Source organism: Lipotes vexillifer, unplaced genomic scaffold, assembly GCF_000442215.2.
Source record: "Lipotes vexillifer unplaced genomic scaffold, Lipotes_vexillifer_v1.1 scaffold618, whole genome shotgun sequence".
Lineage (NCBI taxonomy): Eukaryota > Metazoa > Chordata > Mammalia > Artiodactyla > Lipotidae > Lipotes > Lipotes vexillifer.
In genome coordinates, this window is record NW_006799025.1 from 2,553,870 (window position 1) to 2,567,612 (window position 13,743).

The window sequence follows — 13,743 nt, forward strand, 5'->3', positions numbered from 1 at the left end:
TGACCTGTCCCTCAGTTTCCTTGTCTCTAATGGGAACAATAATGGTACCTACCTCATAAGTTTCTCGTGAACTCTAAATAAGTTAAATGTAAGAACAGTTCCTGACATAGTGCTTAATAAATGTTAGCTACTGATATTATTAATGTAAGCTCCACGGGACGGGGGCGGGGCGTGTCGAATTTTAAACTTCTTTTCATCTTCCTCAGAGCACAGCATTCTACACCAGGCAGGCTACAACTGCCTGGCGAACGGAAGAATCTTCTCATCCCAGTCTGAGCCGCGGAAGGCATTTGAGTGTAGGACGGCGGTAAGCCGGAACCGAAAGCTCGAGACGCTGAGACGCCGGAGCCTTTTTACGCTTGGACTCAGGGCCCGGAAGTGGCGAGGACGGGGTTAGCGCTGCGGGGTAAAATCGGCTAGCCAGAGAAGATGCTGCTGGACCTGTCGGAGGAGCACAAGGAGCACCTGGCCTTCCTGCCGCAAGTGGACAGCGCGGGTCAGGGGGCCCGGCGGCGGAGGGTGGTGCTCTGGTGGTCTGGGAGGGGATCGGTGGGAGCGTCCGGTGCTAAGGGTCTCCTGGCTTCCGTTGCAGTGGTCGCTGAGTTTGGGCGAATTGCGGTGGAGTTCCTGAGGCGTGGCTCTAACCCCAAGATCTACGAAGGCGCTGCGAGTAAGCAGGGGGGAGGCACAGCGCTGAAAACCGCGCGGAGAAGTGCGTTCTCTGTCCCCCTGGAGGGGAAGGGGTTATTGGGACTCTAAAGGTCTTATTCCCATTGTGGCACAATAAAAGCAGAAGGACTTTTCAGTCAGGGCGCAAATCCTGCCCGTCCCCTAAGTATCGTGAGTTTTTAAAAGCTTGTATTAAGTCGATTTCCTGACGTGTTAATGGACATAATACCATCTGTCAGAATACTGTGATGCTTACCTGCATCCAAGTGTGTGGAATAGCTGGGTGAACCATAAATATACAAGTGTTTGGTTATTATCAGTTGTTCAGACATCTACTTTTGCTGAAGGATTTTTACCCCAGTGGAGGAGGGACGGTTTCTATTATTGTCCCTTCTGCCAGGCTTGAAGTAGCGGCGCACTCAAGAGAAGGACTGTGCGCCTGGTATTGTCTCCACGGGTCTGTTTTTGTAAAGGTTACATGGTGGGAAATACTGAAGGCATTTGGCTGGGAGTGGAGAATGAACAGGAGGCTATTACCAAGTCATTATTTTTTTATAATAATTGCAGTGTTTGAAAACATGGAATAATAGATAACATTTACCCTTTAGAGTTTGAATAAAAGAATAAATACCACATAATTTATTTGCTCATTTTTCCTCTTTTTTCAGGAAAACTCAGCGTGAGTAGTGACACTGTCCAACATGGTGTGGAAGGATTAATACACCTCCTCACTGAAAGTTCAAAGCTCATGGTAAGGGCTTTGTGGACTGTTTTGTATTAGCAGGACCTTAAGGAGGTTCAGTATACTCTGCATCAGTCCTGGCAGGATCTGCTCATTTCAGTAATGTTGTTACTGGTTTATAATGGATTTAGTGAAGCCATGCCTAAGCAATCTGACTATAATGTGATCTGCTGGCATGAACACCTCTTGTCAGTATAAATTAGAATTGCCTCAAATTCTGCATGTTATTAAACCATATACTATAGTATGTATCCCAAGAGGAGGGAGAATGAAATGATTTAATTTTTTGCATATTAGCAGTATATAGCTTGTTGGAGAATTGAGAAAATTTTTTCCATTTTTTTTTAAGTGTTAGTTTCCCCTTCCTTAATGCTAGCTGAGGGATCTTGTACCAGTATTTGTATCTTCATGCTCATAATAGAAAAAATATTTGAAAAATTACAGGTGGCTGCATGGGGCTTAATTTACATATTATCCATTCTACTGTGTCTCAGATTTACCTTTCTGTAAGAATCACGTGTGACCCTTGTTAACCAGATTCCCGGTTCCTACCTCAAACCTATTGAATCGGGCTTTCCAGAGGAGCGGCTTGAGAATTAATCTTTTCCAAAGGTGCCTCAAGTGATTCTTAAGATCAGGCGAATTTGGGAAACTACACTAGAGGCTCAACATTTTGATAGTGAATCCTAATGCTGGAAGTGATAAAAGATGCAGTGTGGCTTACTTGAGTTGTTATCACCCTAACAGTTAGATTATTTGAGTGGTTATGAACAACTTCATAAAAAATTTATTTTATAGATCCCTTTTGACAGACTTCCTAAAATATTACACTTAGAGGTGGTCCACAGCAAACGCCCTGTCCCATAAATCCATGTTCCATTAATTGATATGGGGAACTCATTTTTGCTGCCCTAAGCAATCCGTTCTGGCCCTATCCAGAGCTTTCCTGGCTGCTCTCCTCCTGAGAATAGATCTCTAGCCTCCTGCTCTTCTGTGTAGTCAAACTGAATCTTCTGGCAGACCACCTGGTGTGATTGGTCAGCTACCCCAACCTGCCCGGCCCCCAGGACTATAACCTCCTCCACAAAGGCAATGAGCCTGTTGGTTTTGTTCAGCTCTGTCTTCCTAGCACAAGACCCATCCCACAGTAGGATCTCAGAAAATATTTGTTGAAGGGATAAAATACACAAGCCTATGCTATTATAAACAGAAACAAGTCTAATGACATTAACAAACCTGAAAAAGAAAGGGTGGCATGCAGAAATTGGAAAAGAGCAAGGAAAGTAGAGTGTTAAAGTGGCTGAGCTGAATACAACGAAAGGAAGAGGAGCACAGAGAAAGACTGTGCTTTCTCTACCTTTGCTCCACCTTTTTATCCCCTCCTCACTTCAATCATCCAATAAGGGAGTAAAAGCAAGGCTGCTGTTGGCAGCTTCCTTTTATCCTATTGAGGGTCAGTGCCAGTATTAGGATTGGTCCCCAGTAATGCTGAACCATTGGACAGCAAAACTGTGGCTCCATGCCCTTCTCTCCCAGTTCCCTTTCCTGGCCAAATATATGATTTCTTTGTGTCCAGTCAGCATCTGAGTATCCCACTAGGACTTAGCCAAACCAGGAGCCCTCATTCTCTCACTAAGGCTTTTTTTTTTAAAAAGTCTTTTGGCACCATTCACCTATTTCTCCCATCCCACCTCCTACTCCCTGCCTCTGGCAACCACCAGTCTGTTCTCTGTATCTATGACCTTGGTGGGTTTTTTGTTTTTGTTTTTGTTTTTTAAGATTTGACGTGTGAGAGAGACCATACAGAATTCCTTTCTCTGACTTAATTCACTTAGCATAATGCCCTTGAGTTCCATCCGTGTTGTTGCAAATGGCAAGATTTTATTCTTTCACTTTTTCATATGGTGGATAATATTCCATCGTGTATATATGCTACAATTTCTTTATCCATTCTTCCGTTGATGGACAATGAGTTTGTTTCCTTATCTTAGTTATTGTAAATAGTGATGCAGTGAACATGGTGGCACATGTATCTGTTCAAGTTAGTGTTTTTGTTTTCTTGGATAAATATCCAGAAGTAGTACTGCTGGATCATGTGGCAGTTCGATTTTTAATTTTTTGAGGACCCTCCATACTGTTCTCCATGGTGGCTGCACCAATTTACATTCCCACCAGCAGTGCACGAGGGTTCCCTTTTCTCCGCATCCTCGCCAACACTTATCTCTTGTCTTTCTGATAAGAGCCATTCCAACAGGTGTGAGGTGATATCTCATTGTGATTTTGATTTGCATTTCCCTGATGATTAATGATGTTGAGCATCTTTTCATGTACCTGTTGGCCATCTGTATGTGTTCTTTGGAAAATGTGTATTCAGATCTTCTGCCCATTTTTTAATCGAATTGTTTGGTTTTTTGGCTATTGAATTATATGAGTTCTTTATATTTTTTGGATATGAACCCTTTATCAGATATATGATTTGCAAATATTTTCTCTCATTCAGTAGGTTGCCTTTTTATTTTGTTGATGCTTTCCTTTGCCCCGCAGAAGCTTTTTATTTTTTCAATTTTTTATTATAAATTAATTTTTTTATTTTTGGCTGCGTTGGGCCTTCATTGCTGCACGCGGGCTTTCTCTAGTTGTGGTGAGTGGCGGCTACTGTTCATTGCGGTGTGCGGGCTTCTCATTGCAGTGGCTTCTCTTGTTGCGGAGCACGGGCTGTAGGCACGCAGGCTTCAGTAGTTGTGGCTTGTGGGCTCTAGAGGGCAGGCTCAGTAGTTGTGGTGCATGGGCTTAGTTGCTCTGCAGCATGTGGGATCTTCCCAGACCAGGGATCGAACCTGTGTCCCTTGCATTGGCAGGCAGATTCTTATCCACTGCGCCACGAGGGAAGCCCCCAGAAGCTTTTTAATTTGAAATAGTCCCACTAGTTTATTTTTGTTTTTGTTGCTTATTTTTATGTATCAGAAACTCGGAATTTGGAATAGTGGGCAAGGGTTGCCTTTTACTAAGAAGTGTTATTTCTTCTACTGGACAGAAAGAAATAAGGGATTTCATATCCTTTTGCATATTTCCAGTATTTCAGCATTTCCTAGACAAAAATAAATTTTGATGTTCTGTTAAACTCGATTCACTTGTAGATTTCTGAACTGGATTTCCAAGACTCAATTTTTGTTCTTGGATTCTCTGAGGAATTGAACAAATTGTTGCTTCAGCTTTATCTGGACAACAGAAAAGAGATCAGAACTATCTTGAGTGAATTGGCACCAGACCTTCCCAGTTACCACAGCCTTGAATGGCGACTAGATGTACAGGTATGACTATTTTTTTTTAAACCTGACATAGAATATAAGATTTATTTTAGGTTTATGTCCTGAGGCTTCTTGTGTTCTTTACCATCTTAACCAAACTCTGGTTTGAAACTTCCATTTTTTAATGTTCATTTTTAGACCATTTCCCAAATAGTTCATTTTCTTATATTTTTAATGTGTTCACATTGGTTCAATTCAGTACTGAATATAAATAACGAGAGGTGGTTAGCAGCTTCTTAACCGTGTTATTTATTAAATATTTCTTGTACACCTATCATGTGCCAAGTGGTGTGGCTACAGCAAAGAACTTGACACAGTTTATGCTCTTGGAGACCTTAGAAGCAGCAACTCCTGTGGGGCTCACGGGGAGGAAGAGATCACTGTGGTTATGCCTTTATGTTTACGTCCTCTCTTAATAACCAGGTGGAGGAGATGTGGGAATGGTCATGTTCACGAACTTCAGCACTAGTTTATCTTGTGTCCCTCTCTTATGTGGAGATAGCTTCTGACTTTTGGGTTCCAGTAGCCCTTAGAGGTTCTTTTTTCGGCTTTATTGATTTTCTTTGAGTTTTCCCATTATTAAGACATTTTTAGAAGTTAGAAACTTAGGCAATTGAAATTTCTAAAATTAGACTCAAGAGAGTTCATTTGCCTAGTAAAATGAGTTTGAATTGCTGTTACTGCAAGGACTAATACAGTTTAATGTTGAGGGTATATTGAGTGAATATTGCATGTGGTGAGGTGTATTTTTTTTTTTTTTTTGCGGTATGCGGGCCTCCCACTGTTGTGGCCTCTCCCGTTGCGGAGCACAGGCTCCGGACGCGCAGGCTCAGTGGCCATGGCTCACAGCATGTGGGATCTTCCCGGACCAGGGCACAAACCTGTGTCCTCTGCATCGGCAGGCGGACTCTCAACCACTGCGCCACCAGAGAAGCCTCGTGTGATGAGGTGTATTTAAGGGCTGAAAAAGCTACTCAGAGAACTAATGGATTTACTGAGCTCAGGGAAGGAAGGTAAAGAAGTCTTATCAGATGAAGACCAGATAAATGGCTAGGAAACTAGTAACAGGATATAGAACCTTTCATTTTTGAGTAGCTGACTCATCTCATGGAGACTGGTAGCAAATGGATAGTTACCAGCTAATTATTGTGCAGTTGCTGATGGGAAATAAATGAATCATCATAGGTTAGTTTCTAATAGAAGCATTTCCCATACTTCATAAATTGCCAGCACTTGTTAAATAGCATCAGTAAATTGAATGCATCTGAAACCGGCGCAGGAGAATGTTACCTTTAGGGCTGATCCTTTTAAAGTTGCTGCTATTATTTTTACAGGGAGAAGGACAGAATTTCATCCCCATTAAAAAAATAAGTCCATATCAGGAACTTCGTGGAAAGAAAAACTTTGTGGGCTGCTGTTCTTTATCCTGTAGTACTGTCATTCAGTACCTTTGAATCACCCTCCCCAAATTACAACCCCCTCCCAGCCCCCTAAGGGTAACTATTATCCTGAATTTTCTGTTAATCTTTTCTTTATAGTTTTTTTAATGTATATTTTTTCACTAGACTGTATAGTTTTTAGATTTTCATGTATTCTTCTGCAACTTACTTTTTTTTTTTTTTGTCTTTTTTTATTTTTGGCTGTGTCGGGGTCTTCATTGCTGCACACGGGCTTTCTCTAGTTGCGGCGAGTGGGGTCTACTCTTCGTTGCGGTGCTCAGGTGGCTTCTCTTGTTGTGGAGCATGGGCTCCAGGCACGCGGGCTTCAGTAGTTGCGGCATGCAGGCTCAACAGATGTGGCTCACGGGCTTAGTTGCTCCGCGGCATGTGGGATCTTCCCGGACCAGGGCTTGAACCCGTGTCCCCTGCATTGGCAGGCGGATTCTTAACCACTGTGCCACCAGGGAAGCCCTGCAACTTGCTTTTTTGATTGAACGTTTTCTTTTTAGATTTATTCATGACAATTCATGTTGCTGTAGTTCACTTCCTTTTGCTATCATTTAGTAAGCATTTCACTGTATGAATATTCTCAATTTATCCATTCTGTTGTTAAAGAATATTTCAGATTTGTCTAGTTTTGGACTCTTGGAAGCAAATGCTATTATGAATATGTGTATATGTGTAAGAGTTTAAGGTAAATACCTAGGAGTGGAATTGCTGGTCATGTATACGTTTTCCAAAGTGATTCTGTCCTCACTCTCACCAGCAGTGGATGAGAGTTTTCATTACCATCACTTTACAGTGCTCCCTGTGGACAGGTTTCTAATTCTTGCAAGTCAGATAAACAGTATCTTACGATTTTATTGGCCATTTTACTGATTTCTAATAAAGTTGAACATATTTCCTATGTTTATCTATTTGTGTTACTTCTGCAGAGTGCTTAGATAGGTCTCTGTACAATTTTTTCTTGGTTTTGTGGGGTTTGTATTAAATCAGAGCAGTTCTTCATACATTATTATTATTATTTTTTTTTTTTGCAGTATGCGGGCCTCTCACTGTTGTGGCCTCTCCTGTTGCGGAGCACAGGCTCCGGACGCGCAGGCTCAGCGGCCATGGCTTACGGGCACAGCCGCTCTGCGGCACGTGGGATCTTCCCAGACCCGGGCACAAACCCGTGTCCCCTGCATCGGCAGGTGGACTCTCAACCACTGCGCTACCAGGGAAGCCCCTATATACATTCTTGATACTAAGTTGTTTTTTTTTTTTTTGGTTGTATGTGTTACAAAATATCTTTTCTCAGTTTGTGGCTTGTTTTTCCACCATTTTTAGGTATCCTTCGAAGAAATTTTAATGATTGTTCAGTGTATCAGTTTTTTTCTTTATAGCATGTTTAAGAAACCCTTCCATGCTGACTATACATCCTGATTGACTGTACATTCTGGTTTCTTTTTTTTTTTTCCCAAAGGTTTTTTTTTTTTTTATATATAAACTTTATTTATTTATCTTTGGCTGCCTTGGGTCTTTGTTGCTGCGCGCGGGCTTTCTCTAGTTGTGGCGAGCGGGGACTACTCTTCGTTGCGGTGCACGGGCTTCTCATTGCGGTGGCTTCTCTTGTTGCAGAGCACGGGCTCTAGGCGTGCAGGCTTCAGTAGTTGTGGTGCATGGGCTTAGTTGCTCCGTGGCATGTGGGATCTTCCTGGACCAGAGCTCGAACCTGTGTTCCCTGTATTGGCAGGCAGATTCTTAACCACTGCGCCACCAGAGAAGTCCCTCTTTCCAAAGGTTTTAAAGTTTACTTTTCTTTTTGAAGTCTGTGATTCATCTGAAATTAGATTTTTATGTATGGTATAATATAATTATTATATGTTTAGCATGATTATTAAATAGTCCTTATGCTCTTATTCCATTTAAAATCAAGCTTGCAAGCAGAAGCCTCAGGCAACAGATGAAACCATCAGTGACTATAAAGCTGCACCTTAATCAGAACGGAGATCACAACACCCAAGTTCTGCAGACAGACCCAGCCACCCTGCTTCATTTGGTTCAGCAATTGGAACAAGCCTTGGAAGAAATGAAAACAAACCACTGTAGGAGAGTTGTGCGCAATATCAAGTAGTCCCAACTTGTTTCCTTCCCTTAGAATCACTTGTGAATTGATGATATGCAGCAGTTACTTTTCAAAATAAAATTTTTAATTGATAGTGATAAATACATAGAGATTTCATAACATTTCTTTTCCTGTGTGAAGATACTGAGGTCATGATCAAAGGCTAAGTAAATTTCCTTTCCTGGTGCTAAATGTGGTCAGCTTCTTGACAATTAAGATGTATTTGGGGGTCTTCCCTGGTGGCGCAGTGGTTGAGAGTCCGCCTGCCGATGCTGCGGGTTCGTGCCCCGGTCCGGGAGGATCCCACGTGCCGCGGAGCAGCTGGGCCCGTGAACCATGGCTGCTGAGCCTGTGCGTCCGGAGCCTGTGCTCCGCGATGGGAGAGGCCACAGCCACAACAGTGAGAGGCCCGTGTACCGCAAAAAAAAAAAGATGTATTTTGTATTTTAAATGTGTAAATAGGATTGAATCAACTGGAAGTGAATCTATACTGTTCAAGTCCTCTGTATATATAAATGACTGTACTTTTTTTGATACTTTTCTGACTACTTAACTTTATTATTTTCCTCCTTATTGACCTAAATTTGACAGTAAAGTTCACAACGTAATGCTATATTACTATTCAGAATATTCCTAGACAGTTTAATGTTTGTGACCTTTAAAAGCACCCCATGATGTTAACAGCCACAGAATAGTTGGAAGTGAATATAAATTTTTTTAATGCTGTATTTAGGCAGTTCTTGCATTCTTCTTTGCCCGTGAATATAGTAAGTATTTACCATGTTGCTTAAGTTTAAGTTGCCATGGCTAATAAGCTTATTAAATAGTACTCAAATTTGTGTGAATATATTGCATTTTATTAAGGACTACTTTTTTCCCTATTATCCATAGCATCTAAGAGATACACTGTCATTTACATTTATAAACAATGGATGCAGACATAATGTAATCAATTCTTAATTATCTGGTTATAAATTATAGTCACTTTTTATAATTCTGTTCGAATAAAGTATAAAGAGGGCAAAGAGAGGCCATGTTTACTACATTCCAAGCAAATATCCCTTCTTCCTTACAAACTTGATTTTTGTTTTGTTTTGCTTTTTAGTGGGTAACTATAAGCTGTTAGCCTGAAAAATTCAGTTGCTGATGTGTCAGGTCAGACTCATAGAGTACAGGGACACAGGGAAACTTAAGGAGACACAAGGAGGCTTAAGGAGTAACAGACTTAAGGAGAAAGTCATATGGAAGGGTAGAAACTGGGGTTCAGTCTTAAATATCTAGCCAAGACCTTATTCTGAGAATCTCATCCCATGCAGCAACTCAGGAAGGTCTTTAGAAACGTCAGACTCTAAACTGTACTCTAAGCTCTATCAATACTTTGCCTTCTAAGAGTTAGAGATTTTCAGGTCAGAGTGGCATCATGTTTCTTCTTTCTCTTAAAGGAGAGCCCAGCAGGAAACAGAGGCCAGTGGAAGAAAAGCACAATTGATATTGCCACCCATCATCCCCCTGCAGGCATCTGGGTCACCCTTTTCCCATACATACATGTTCTGCAGTTGCAAAATAACTATAATATCAGATATTAGCAAACTATAATCAGATAATTTTTAATTATAGTGATAACTTGATTAATGAAGCTTTCATATTAACAACCTCACAAACAAAAGGAAACTTTATATATTACATGAAATAGTAGCATATGTCATCAGGTTTAAAAGCAGCATGCCTGCCAAGCTTATATGATGAAAATAGCTCTGTGAGGCTTCTTATTTGTCCACATTTGGTGGGAGATAAGCAGGGCTGACTCCAGCCAAGACTGAAATAATATCCCTGTGTCTCCTTAGGGCAAGCTTTCTTCTTCCTCCGTATCCACTGTTCTTACCCCAAGCAAAACAACAAAGCACATGTTAGTCTTCTTTTATTTGTATCAAACTCCCCTGGTTTCCTTTGGCTGTACTTTGTTATTCTTTCTGATGTTCTGCCTTTTTTGCCTTTTTGGGCCAGAGTGAGTTGGGAGCAGTCTCCTAACTTCCTTTTGAATGTGGGACTCACGTTTTTTTTACAGACCATCTAATGAGCCTCTTCCTTTTCTTGTTTGGACACTCCACACCCTTATGCATTCCTCTGCCTTGTTTGTTTTATGGCACATTTGATTTTTTTTGTAACTTGTATATGAACATATTTTCTGCAGATGCAGTCACTATTCTACTCTCATATATGACCAAGTTTCTTGACTCTGGGATGTTCCTTTCCATCTGTAACTGTCTAAATGTTTGTTAAAACATTTTGGATTATGAGTATGCTAATTTTTTAGGATTTGCTGATGCATGTTTAGACAAGTGTAATAGCTTTTATTTCTCAAAGCCAGAATAGTAACCTCTCATCTCTCAGAGCAGAGCTGTGAGTAGGAAATAATATGTATAATCACAAAGTCTAGATATACTTCACCCATTGGAAGTCTCCTTTGTGTTTCACAAGATTCCATGAGCTTGTTTTGTTATTGATATTTCCAAGCTTAGGTAAATATAAAGCAGCAAACTAGAAAAGTGGTGGGGATACCATAAGAAGAAAATATAGTTCTTTGAAAAGTGAGAACCTGATACCAAGGAAAGTTTGAAAAATCATTAAGTGTGTGTAATGGATGCATGTGTGGGAGCCCTTAAAATTTATTGCAGTATGTGGCCCTTTCGTATATAATCCTATGAGAAGGTTAAGAGGTCAGTCTTTGGAACTGGACAAAAGGGTTTGAATTTTAGGCTCTGTGGCTTCCTTTGGGTCCTTGATAAATTCCCAAAGCCTTGTTTTCTTCATCTTTAAAATAGGAGTAATAACACCTATCTCACTTGGCTTGTAGAGACCAAATGAGACCACATACATAGAATGTTTAGCATAGTATTGGGCTTCAGAAAATATCTGTGTAGACTGAGGATCTCATTATTTTGTAGCCTTGAATTCTGTCTCATATACTCTATTTAAGAAACAGAAAATGTTACCTGATTTCTATACTGAGTTTGAATAACTCATAGTAAAAAAATTTTTTGAAGTCTAAAGGAAGAAGAAAAAAGATCAGGGAATTTAAGTACATTTTTAGTAGTACCTTTATCGAAAATTTTAATTCTTAGAATGATATACATATAACTCTCCAGAAAACTCAGCTATTCAAAACTGCCTAGTCCCCATAGGGCTCGGGTAGACAAGCTGAGGGTTTTACCAATAGGCTTGGTCTAGAGTCCTTTTTTTCTGTCTTTTTTTCTCCACACCAGTGAAAGAAGCATGGGAATCTCAAGATACTAGCTAAGCCAGGTCTCTTTTTCTAGGTAATATTATATCTAAGTGGAGTTGTTTTTAATCTCCAGGAGAAAACACATAATACTTCTTTGTAGTTTCTCATAGCCTTCATGGTCAGGAAGATCTGTCAGCTGCTGTACAAAATCTTCCTGCTATAATGTATGCACTCTTCTCTGTACTTTTCTTTTTTTTAATATATGTTTAAGTCTCTCTTTAGCTTACCCTTCCACAGTTTCCATAGTAATAGGTTACTGTCATCCCTTTTCCTTTCATTAATGGTAGAAAATATTTTGGTAAAAATGGTATCATACTACATTGCCTCTAGTTTAAATATATTCGTTTTTAAAACCACCATGACCATTATGTTCAAACCTAAATACTTTCCTTAAAAACAAAACAAGCAAGCCCAGCTTCACCATTAATGTGATTACGTCAGTGAGCTTTACAAACTTCGAGAGCAATGTTTTAATTATAAAAGCAGAAGAAACCCATTATTTCTCAGCTTTGCAAAATAGTATGTACTACTTGGAGGTGAGAAAACGATGTACTTTATGGCAATAAAGTATATATATTTAGTGATTCAATCACTGAATACTAATGGCTCTTTGTTTTATGTTTGTATAGCTCCAGTCCTGTCTGCTCAGGAACTCAAATGACTTAATTATGTTTGGTAGCCACGAGTCCATAAGATTCTACTTACCATAATGGGGAAATATAGGAAAAGTAATTTTATTTCCTTAATGGACCTAAAGTAAAAAGGAACATCAGGAATACAAATATCCGCATTAATGTATTCTGAAACTTGGCTTCTATCAGATTGTTGCCATTTTAAACCCAATTAACTTTTTATAAGAAAATTTTTAATAATTATAATGTAAATTATGTTATCATTAGAAATATTGCTAATTATGTGGCTATCAGAGTGGGAGGCCATGCACTTTTATTATACTTGCACCTAAATTGATATTTTTTAGTTGCAAAGACTACAACTTTCATTTTCCTCTCCTGCAGTTACCATATCTTCTGCAGAACAGTCTGCCCAACCATCAGCTAAAAAGAGAGGCAATGCCAAGAAAAGGATTTTTGCCCTTTCTCACAAACCATGTGAGAGATTTTACCTCTTTTATTCTTAATTTTTCTTACTCTTTACTCTTTTACTTTGAGATATAATCCACCCATTTATGTATGACAGTGTGCTGATAGGAAAACAGCAAATTTTAAAACCTTTTCTAGCTCTTTTTTTTTTTACAAAGGTACTGACTCCGCTGCATTAAATATTTATTAAATACTCAGAATAACCCATGTTGTGTGTTGAACAAAGGGTGAAGTCCTAAAGTTTAGAATGCTCTCAGGCCATTCCATCCTTGAAAATAGTTTAATTCATAAACTCATCAGGCTGCAGAAAGGAGTATCCTAAGGGAGCTATTCTGAAGAAGGGAAGGGAAGCTGTTGGAACCACTTTTCTTTGAAACTCCACCTTCTTCTGGAGAGCAAAACTTTTAATATGATTCAATGGCTAGAGCTGTAGAAATGTACAGAGGAAAGGACAGATCGCTACAGAATACTGTGGAGTACTTGGACATGGTTTAGATGACAGAAATTATCTTTACCCCTTCTACACTGAAGAGGGGTTCCCTGAGGTAACCAGAGGTGTGATGGGAAAAGCAAACTGAGTTTTTTTAATACCTGCATGCCAATGCTGTGATTGTCATAAATCCAATGAGAAGTGGATGCCTGTGGTTTTGAAGGAATGTGCTTAGTTCACAGAACGAAAAGGCTTCTCAGTTAACTCAAAGGCTAAAAACACAGATTAAAATTCAGAGAATGAGGAAAAGAAAATCCAGGGAAGTCTCTGAGTTTCATTGGAACAAGTATAGATGGTTAGGATTTGGTTTCCTGACATGGTCTGCAAACCATAAGCTTTTATTCCAAGTAAAAAGTTCTTGCAAAGCTCAAGTAAGTGTAAGTGCTGCAACATAATAAAATTACTTGATTTGCAGCTAGGCTGTTGTAACAATGCATAGATTAAACTAAAAAAGGTTGTAGATGATGTTTTGAGTGCCTAAAAAAAATAAATGAGCGAGTCACCATATACTTTCCAAAAAGGCAAAGATGATTTGTCTCACAATATAAGCAATGTAATTAAAAGCTTTTTTTTTTTTTTTTTTTTTTTTTTTTTTTTTTTTTTGG

The 13,743-nt window shown here is 39.6% G+C and overlaps 1 protein-coding gene across 1 annotated transcript; it reads left to right on the forward strand.

The window, feature by feature from the left end:
* The first annotated feature begins 383 nt into the window (after positions 1-383).
* Positions 384-8,433, forward strand: COMMD2 (COMM domain containing 2). The gene is made up of 5 exons (XM_007471300.1): positions 384-496; positions 593-670; positions 1,338-1,420; positions 4,549-4,722; positions 8,077-8,433. Exons 1-5 carry the CDS (start codon positions 430-432, stop codon positions 8,272-8,274), a joined length of 600 nt encoding a protein of 199 aa, XP_007471362.1. The 5' UTR covers positions 384-429; the 3' UTR covers positions 8,275-8,433.
* Positions 8,434-13,743: the final 5,310 nt, after the last annotated feature.